Source organism: Vigna radiata, unplaced genomic scaffold (assembly GCF_000741045.1).
Source record: "Vigna radiata var. radiata cultivar VC1973A unplaced genomic scaffold, Vradiata_ver6 scaffold_408, whole genome shotgun sequence".
NCBI lineage: Eukaryota > Viridiplantae > Streptophyta > Magnoliopsida > Fabales > Fabaceae > Vigna > Vigna radiata.
In genome coordinates this window covers 122,923-132,838 of record NW_014541810.1, presented here as the reverse complement: position 1 = coordinate 132,838, position 9,916 = coordinate 122,923, and the positions used below count along the sequence as shown (strand labels likewise).

Sequence of the window (9,916 nt, the reverse complement as noted above, 5' to 3'; positions counted from 1 at the left end):
AGAACCAAGCACATTGAAGTTGATTGCCATTTTATTAGAGAAAAAATCATATCTGAAGACATCAAGACTGAGTTTGTTAACTCAAGCAACCAGTTGGCAGACATATTCACTAAGTCCTTGCGAGGACCTAGAATTGACTATCTTTGTAACAAGCTTGGAACATATGATTTATATGCTCCAGCTTGAGGGGGAGTGTTAGATATTGTGTTTATTTCATTTACATGTTCATTTGTATTTGGGCTTAGCCCACACTCTTATTATTATAAATATATTACCCTATGTGTATGCAAAGACACATAAGGGAGATTTCCCCTCATCTCTTTTACTATCTCATAAGTTGTATAGTGTAGATGGACCTTTGCGTGTTAGAATTATTTATTAGTGTGTGAGTTGTGTGTGAGTTGTGTGTATGATCTTAATGTTAGAATAATTATTAAGTCTACCTATGATTAGTATAGTAGAGCCTAAAGTAGGTAATAGTGTGTTGGGTTATCTATAATCATTGTACCTAGCATTCTAGGACTGTCTCTTGACCTTCCATCTCCCTATTGTATCATCTCTTTATCTATATAAATAATAGAACATAAGGAGTGTCAATTAAGCCCTTTAGAATTATATTTTCTCTGTTTTTAATCTCAACATGGTATCAGAACAGGTTTTCTGATTCTCTACCGGCTCCCTTTATTGTTCGCCGACGGCCGGCCTGTATAGCCGCCGGCGGCTCCCTAAAAGTTTAGTCTTTCAGCTTCTGTGTTTCAGTGGGAAGTCCTGTAATTTCCCAGCCAAGTTCAGTTTTAGTCTGATGTTTCACGCGTCGCCCTATCGGTATCGAAATCACATCGCGCCGCTTCCGGTCGACTCGCCAGACCTCCCTTTCTCTGTTTAGACCCTCCATAGCAGCCATTGCTGCCATCTTTTACTTCACAGAATCTTCGTCTTCCTCACAGCACGCTTCCGCGACGGGGGTCGAATACGATCCAGCTCTGCCGTAGGGAGGAGAGGAGCCAACTCTTAACTCTTGTGGGTTTCGTCTCTCAGTTCCACTTTGTCATATTCCGCATCCCTTTACTGCCCACTTCCTTCTTCTCGTATGTTGTTGATCTTCCTCTCTCATGGCTTCTTCTTCCCTCAGCCATAGTCAGTTGCGTGCTACTCCTTGTCACCATGAAGTATATATTGAGAGTGCTTCCCTTCCTCTCACCACTCTCGGTTTTTGGGCCGTTCTCTTTGCTAGTAATAATTATCTTAGCAATGGGTATACACCCGTCTTTTCTCCTCACAGTTGCATCAGTTGGGAAACCTTGATAACCGATATCGTTTGGAGAAGGTTGCATTATGGGTATCCGCAAGAAGTGGTTTGACTCTTTTGCTTTATCCACACCCATGAGAAGCTGGGGAAGCGCAGTGGTGGTGCCTTAATGGCTTTTGATATGGGGTTCCTTGCTATGTTTGATGCATAGTAGGATGATTTGTCTTCTACAATTAGTTCTCGACATGCTGAAATTGAAGCCAGATTGGCAAAAGCTGAGTTAGTTGTCCAACGGATTCATGATGAGTTATACCAAGGCCAGATTTGTTGTTAGCCTTTGAAGGCTCCCCATCTATTAGTGATGATGGAAATCCAGTCCCTACAGGCCTTAATCTGTTTCTTGGAGTTTGATATTGTTTGCTGCCGTAGGACGTCATCCACTTTTAGTGGAAATCTCTTTGGTCGAAGTCATTTATGCGTGTTTATCTTTAGCAACTGTGATGCTTCCAATCCCAATCAACAATTTCACTGTTTCCACCGTTCACAGTGAGGGGGAGTATGTTCTGCAAGCCAAGTATGGTAGTCCCTGTAGTTTGTAACTTTTAGCCACTACAGGCCCCATCACTCATCCATCTCAGAGATAGGGATTCAGTCCTTGCAGTTTGTCATTTATGTTTCCAAGACATTGCAAGCTAAGTATGGTAGTCCCTGTAGATTTGTAGTTTTTAGCCACTACAGGCCCCATCACCCATCAATCTCAGAGATGGCAGTCCCTGCAGTTTTGTCGCATTTAGCCACTACAGGTCCCATCCTTACTTGATGAGGAATTTCGTCCTTGCAGTTTGTCATTGTCTACCACTACTCTCCGTCATTGTCTACCACTGCTCTCCGTCGTCCACTTTTGAAGTTGAAGTTTCACAAGTTGTTATTAGTTGTTCATTGTGATAACACACTGCCTCAAACTCTTCAAGAAAAATCATCTGTTTCAAAATCAAGTTTATCTATTCCAAGCTTGGTTCATACAATTTGTATGCTCCAGCTTGAGGGGGAGTGTTAGAATTATTGATTAGTGTGTGAGTTGTGTGTGAGTTGTGTGTGAGTTGTGTGAGTTGTGTGTATGATCTTAATGTTAGAATAATTATTAAGTCTACCTATGATTAGTATAGTAGAGCCTAAAGTAGGTAATAGTGTGTTGGGTTATCTATAATCATTGTACCTAGCATTCTAGGAATGTCTCTTCTTTTGGTTTTAGGTATTTTGTTACTTTTATTGATGAGTATTCTAGATGTACTTGGGTTTACATAATGAAAGATCGCTCTGAATTGTTACCTATTTTCACATCCTTTTCGAATGAAATCAAGAACCAATTTGGTCAAGTAATTAAAGTCTTAAGAAGTGTTAATGCTAAAGACTATTTCTCATCAACTTTTTCTTCACTTCTTAGCTCCCATGGTATTTTGCATCAGTCCACTTGTCCTCATCCACCCCAGCAAAATGGTATAGCCGAAAGAAAAAATAGACACTTGGTTGAAACAGCTCGTACCCTTTTGCTTGGTGCTCATATTCCTGTTCATCACTGGGGGGATGCCATCTTAACTGCATCTTTTCTTATTAATAGGATGTCCTCCTCCTCTCTCAATAATAAAGTCCCTTTCTCCATTCTCTTTCCCAATGATCCTCTCTTTCACACCTCTCCTTGTGTCTTTCGTTGTGTTTGTTTTGTTCACGACATGTCTCCAGCGCTCGACAAGCTCTCTGCTCGTGCGATTAAATGTGTCTTTTTGGGCTATTCTCGACTTCAAAAAGGGTACCGGTGTTACTCTCCTCAAACCAAGAAGTATTACATGTCTGCTAATGTTACTTTCTTTGAACAAACACCTTTCTTCTCTCCATCTGCTCAAGATGTTCATATCCTCCACCAGGTCCTTCCTCTTCCAGTAATTGAGTCTAATATCTCCAATGCCTCTGTCAATCCAAGTCATGTCCAAGGTCCTCCCGAACCTTCCTCTCCACATACCGATATCCTTCAACACAGTACCCCGATGAGTAATCCTCTTCCAGAAAATGGTGGATCTCCTCCTTCAGATTCTTCTCCGTCACCATCTCCTGTCACGCCTCCTGGTGAAGATGATTCTGGTTGGCCCTCCTTTTATTCCCTTTTATCCTTAGTATCTCCTGTGGTTATACCTAAAAATGTGAGAGAAGCACTTGATCATCCTGGATGGCGACAAGCCATGATTGAAGAAATGCAGGCTCTTGACCACAGTTATACTTGGGAGCTTGTGCCACTTCCCCTGGGCAAAAAGGTTGTTGGTTGTCGATGGGTATATGCAATTAAAGTCGGCCAAGTTAGCTTGTTTAGCTTTAGAGTCGAGCCGTCTATTTTTCTAGATTGCTTACTTCTTTAAATGAAGAAAAAAAAAGCGTGGAGAGAGTAAAAGAAAAGACTAAGAGAAAAGAAAGAGAGGAGAGAGAAAAGAAAGAAAAAGAACTTGTGAGAGAAATGGAGAAGGACCAAGTCTTAGCAAAAAAGGAAGTGTTACTGAAGGCACCATCCTCTCCCATCATTCAAATAGATCCAAGTCATGACAGGGGAGTTTTTCAATCCTTCTACTTTTCTCCTTTTACTAAGTTTTCTTCCTTTGTTCCAAATTTATTTTGCACAATCTTTCACCTCCCTCTTTCCTTCTTTCCAACTCTTCAATAAACATTTTTGAAACACATCATGAGTTAGTGTTACCCCTTTTGTTACATTCAACTCAAGACAAAAATATTTTTTTCTCTAAAAATGGTCTCCTAGTTTTCAACACCAAATATAATAAAAATATAAGGAGACTTTCTTTTACTATTACTTGTTTATATACAATGATTGGTCAACATAAATTCATTCACAAAATGTCTGATGATTTTTGCAGGTTGACATTTGATCCAGGAGGAGTTCCTTTGGTTTATACACGAAATAAGTCATTAATCTCTTTGTTGCAGGTTTTTCAAGATTCGAGGTCGAATCCTCTCCAACCTGGGGAGATGATATGATCATAGATGGGGTCACAATGAAGAGTTTTCAGAGTGACAAAAAAGCATAAAAAGAGTAGAGTAGGTTTCATTGGCTTGTATTTGCCTCTTTGTTTCTTTTCGTTAGTTCTAATTGAATAAACGCTTATAAACCCTTCTTTTCCTTTTAGCACAAGCAATGTGATGACTTGGGCCCAAGCCCAATAAATACAAGCCAACTCTAATTGAATTTTTGTTTGATGACTACTGCAAATAGATCTTTGATCCTAGAGGAATAATACACAAGTTGTAAAATAATGAGAAAAGGGTCTTGTCATGAATAAACCTAAAGATTTGAAGACAAATCCTTTTAAAGAGAGAATGGATGATGGCATACCCCTTAGTCGTGACCAATCATACTCAAGAAGAGTTGGAGTCATCTGGGAAAGGTAGACTCAAACTCTTATTATCATGGGCCATCAGTAAGTTTTTAGTAAATTAGGTTTATTTTAGGTCTTGTATAATGGACCAAGTAGTCTAGAGTTTCTTTTGGGCCTCGGATTGTAGTGTAGGGTTTTGGGTCTAAAGTAGATGAGCCCTAAATCTTAGGGTAAAAAGCTAGTTTGGAGAGCAAGCCTTCTAGATGCTTGTGGCCCCTTGGCAAGAGTGGTCACCAAGTTTCTCTCTCTTATGAGACACATGCTCTTGCCATGTGGCATGCTCCTAATGGAGAGGATTTCTCCTTAGTAGTAGCCATGTGTCATCCTCCTAATGGAGAGAATTTTACCTTGGTCTCCAAGTTAAAATATTAGAGTGTTGCTTCTACAATTTGGAGACACCTTTAGGATTACCTAAGCTTATAAATTGAAATGTCTCTTCTTATGTAAATTCACCTTTGAATTGAATATTTTTATGTTGTCAAATTTGTGTCATACTACTCAACTAAGGTCACCAAAGATAGAGCACCCCTTCTAGGTTTCCTCTAGTCAACCTTCCTCTTGAGTTGGTCCAACCTCTCTTGAGAGCACCTAAACACCATCATAGCCTCTCCTCTTGTTTAAGTCATATAGCTTGGAGGAGGACCCACCATCTCACCACACCAAACCTACCACCATCAAGCTTTCGCAACCACTAACCTATTTGGAAGTCTCCACCTTGTTTGAGTCATACAGCTTGGAGGTGCTTATTCCATCATATTCCTATACGAAAGATTATTCGTAAATTACCCCTACCACTTATTATATTTTTTTTTCACACAAGGAACAAAACAATTGATGATATGACAAGGGTGCGAACAAAAATGTGGAATTCTTTTTTATGTAAAGACCAAAATGAAGTCTATAACTTTCACATAGGGACCAAATGAAAAATGATGTCAAATAAAGAGACCAAATCTAATACCGATACAACTTAGCAAACAGCAGGAATCATTTTCATATAGAAATTAAAATGTACAGTTGTTTCATATAGGAATCAAAAAGAAAAATGATACCAAGTGTAAACACCAACTTTTTAATTTAATCTAAATAGTATCTTCAAACAAAAGCTACCAGATACAAGCTACATGTAGAAACTAAGCTAAACCATAGTCTTCAAATTTTGTGATTAAAAAGAAATCAAAAGCAATTAGGTTCCCATTTCTCAAACATTGTTTCCAGTTAACTTAATAATAATGCTTTAAGAGACACCACACAAAAAGGACAAACTTTCTACAGCACTAATTGCATCACTATTCTTCTTTGGGGCAACCAAATTTAATAGATGCATCAAACGATTACACTTGGAGAATATACAATGTTGTTAAAACACACTAGAATGTGATCGAAACTTGAGATCAAGCTTACCTCCTTCCTTTCCAAATATTGATCTTCTGATAAGAAGTTCACAGCATCAGAAGCAATGAAGCAGTTAGAAAACCTCCGCATTTTGCAAAATCGGTCCTTCACAACAATGCATTCTTTCATTTTGCGGACAATTAGAGCCATTTCATCAAGCGCCCCTCTACTGGACACATCATCCTCTCCAGAAAGTGGAGGAACTGGGCATTCAAATGATGGTACTTCATTAATAAGGTAGTCAATCTTCTCATTAAGTTTGCCAGACTCATTTAAGGACTTTAGTGTACTCAAGCCTCCAATAAGTATTCCATTGAAAAAAACCTTGGGAATAGAGGTAGATCCTGAATTCTTCTCTAGCTCCATCTTTCTACTAGGAAAGACATCAATGTTGATTTCAACATATCTAAGCCTTTTCATATACAAAAATTTCCTAACCTCTTTACATTCTGGGCACCCTAGTCTCGTGTACACTATAATCCTTCCTTTCATGGGTATAGGTAGTGGTGGACCTTCATTTATAGGTTCCTCCCTTGAGACAATTCTTTTTTCAGCATCAACAGATGATGTTTTAATATAATTTAAGGGATTCCATGTTGTTTTCTCCCCTGTCTTCTCAGGAACCTCTTTGCTGTCACTGTCTCTTGATAAATCTGAAGGGTCCTTACCCATGTTATCAGATTTAGCCACAGTACATTCGTCTCTTCTTACAGAAAGGCGGCGAAGCACCATAGAGACTGCTATTATACTTTTCTCCTTAACAAAGTCTCTAAGAGATTTTGTCTTCTCAACCCCACGTGGAATCTCCGGATTGGTGTCCAAAGTATCCATAGATGTGCTGCAGCCAGCTTCAGTTCCAGGAACCACAGCTCCACCAACATCAGGCTCCAAATTACTGCCCTCTAAAGTGCTCTCTGTTTTTTTATTCATTTGTGCAGATTCCACGCTTCTGCTGTCATCCTTCTCTATGAACAAACCTTGCTTCACAAAATTATCTAGACTTACTTCTTGTCTTTCAGGCTCAAAATCTCCACTGCCTGTTTTAACACCTGAACACTCTTGTCCAACAATGCTAACTTCAATTCCAAACTCCATGGAATCACTATCATGATCCTTTTGAAACAAGTCATCTGGAACGGTACCGGTCTCCAAGTTTTCTTGATGAGATTCTCCTGCTACATTGTCTTTTCTTTCCTCATGAGTATTCAACTCTACATCTATCACCTCATCCACCCTGTCTGGCATACTATGCTGCTCATCATCAAACTTGAGAGCATCATAACCAATACGCTGATCATTCCCAAACTCAGAGCTATCACAATCTACATTTTGTGTTTCTGGCCGCACTGAGTGTTTTTTCCTATCTTCTTCACTCGAATCCCCTTCTATCTTTCCAACTGCCCGAGGACTTGGCTGATCTGTCTCCTTTAACTCTTTCTTTTCCATGGTAATGCAACCAAGAATCACATTTTCCACACGCTACAGAATCTAGGCGCCACAACAAACTCAACACCACATATGTTAACAGCACTGCTTCTGACTTGTCTCCTAATGAAACCAACGACGAGTGTGTAACACAAACAATAATCAAATGCAAACCCTGAAAGTTACATCAAATTAAGGAGCCAGAAAGTGAGAGGCAGTAGCATCAGTAAGTTAACAATGAAACAAAACCACTGCAGGAGTAACAGAAATTCCAATTTATTACCAAACCAACACAAGGCCATCCAAATTTAGTTTACCTTTCCTAATTAAGACCCTGGTGCCTTTCGCCTGTGAAAACTACAAGGGGCTAGGAATTGCAACTCATTCCAAATGTAATTTGCAAACCCTGCAAAATAACAGCCTGATTAATTTGATAGGGTTCGTTACACATTAGAACTCGAAACACAGGTTTAGTTTCAGCCAAACTAAACAAAGGGTTTTATGGAAAAATATTATAACAAACAATGCGGAAAAACAACACGAGAAAATTGGTGAATGAAAAAAGAGAAAATGAAAAGGAGAGGGAAGTTACCGATCCGATGAGAATTGAATTGGGGCAGAAAAAGAAGACAAGAGGAGGAGTTAGGTTTGTGTTGCGTTGCGTTGGAGGTTTGAGTAGAAAGTCGAAGGTTGAAAGGGAAGGATGATTCAGACAGCAGGAGGAGCGAGAGAAGCGGGAACTGCATGGGCCAAAACTTAAATTCCTTCAAATTCCTTCTAAAATACAATTTTAATTTAGGTTACACCTTTTAGTGTTTTTGTTCCATATTCATTCCTTAAGACTTTTTTTTTTTTCAATTAAGTTCTTAATATTGAAAAATTACAAGAAATTGAACCTTGTCATTAAATCAAGTTAACGGAATTAAGTTTCAGCTGTGCGGGTGAGGTGGAGAGATATCTTTACGTGGCTTGCACAAAACCTTTGATGTGGATTTTATTATAGAAATTTAGTTATTATTATCAATTTAACTTTTATTATTATTATTATTATTATTATTATTATTATTAATTATTTGTATTATTTAATTTTTATTCTGAATAATTTTTTTAAAATAATTGAAGCTTCTTCCTTCTTCCTTCTACAAACCCTAGAACTTCCTCACTCACTGTTCTCACTACACCACTTAGATAGTTGTCACACCGTCGTTGGCGACCACCTCTTGCATCGTTAATGGCTTTCCCTACCTCAACCTTAAATCCCAAAACCCCACCTACTTCCTTAAGCTTCTCCTCCACCACCTCCACGTGAGCACTCAAAGTGAATCTCTTCTTCCTCCTACTACCCCCATCTAACGTTGTTTCGAACAGCCTCGTTAAATTCAATGATATCTTGAACCACGGGTTCCCAAACAGAGCCTCCAAATCCATTCTTGTTTTCGGGTTCGGATCCAGTAATTTATATATAACATAGCGTGTTGGTTTTGATATTTAGTCAGGGAACTGGTAATCTCTTAGGGAAATCTTCTTGTACATCGCCAGAATATCCAACCTCACCTTCAATTTTTCCCACTACTACCACAACACACACGGTCAAGTTCTAACAACCCAAGATAAAAAAAAAAAAAAAATTGGAAAACAGAACAATCACACCCATGCCCTAAAACAAAGACCAATCAATTTAAGAGAAAACAGGGTATTTACTTGCAAGCGGCGTTTGATCAAATCAATAGATTGAGTTGTGGCAGTGGCATGACTCTTCCAATCGCCTTGGTTTCGTCTAGAATGTTCCAATTATTGGCCAGAATTTGTTGGACCGTGAGCCCACCAGAGGTTGAGGGCTCAGAGGCGGCGACCTAAGAGGCCCTTCAAGCGAATTTGGAGAAGCGCGTTAGAGAAGCTGAAACTTGGGATCGAACTTGAAGCGAAACAAAGCAAAACAATGTAAGCGCGGAAACTAACAAGTTATGAGAAGAAGAAAAGAAACAGTAGCCCCACCTTTCAGCTTCAGGAGCACTCTTTGAAGACGATAAAGATCTAATGCCAAAGGGCAAGTCCGTTGGAGCCAAACCCAATAACCTTCCTCTCTCTCTCTCTCAAACCCTCCACTGTTGGAGGTGACGAGCAGCTGTAGGGGAGGCGCGGCAAGCAGCGGCAACAATGGTAGATATGCAGAGGAAGAAGAAAACTAGACGCAGCGAAGAGTATACAATAAACAATATTTTTATTATTTAAAATATTGCCACGTACAAGGCTATACACAATAAAACAAATATTAAAAGGTTTTATGCTGGCCACGTAAAGATATCTGTCCACCTCACCTGCACAACTAAGCTGAAACTTAACCCCGTTAACTTGATTTAACGGCAGGGTTCAATTTCTTGCAATTTTTCAATCTTAAGGACTTAATTGGCAA

The 9,916-nt window shown here is 39.2% G+C and overlaps 1 protein-coding gene across 1 annotated transcript in view; it reads right to left on the bottom strand.

Moving 5' to 3' along the window:
• The window catches only part of LOC106778324, a 14,052-nt gene extending 5,695 nt beyond the window's left edge, over positions 1-8,357 (bottom strand). Inside the window, exons 1-3 of the mRNA XM_014666270.2 lie at positions 8,096-8,357; positions 7,821-7,909; positions 6,088-7,678 (exon numbers count right to left, since the gene is read on the bottom strand). Of these exons, the coding sequence (XP_014521756.1) occupies positions 6,088-7,524 (1,437 nt within the window). The 5' untranslated portion in view covers positions 7,525-7,678; positions 7,821-7,909; positions 8,096-8,357. The remainder of the gene's footprint in view (positions 1-6,087; positions 7,679-7,820; positions 7,910-8,095) is intronic.
• Between the last annotated feature and the right edge of the window lie 1,559 nt (positions 8,358-9,916).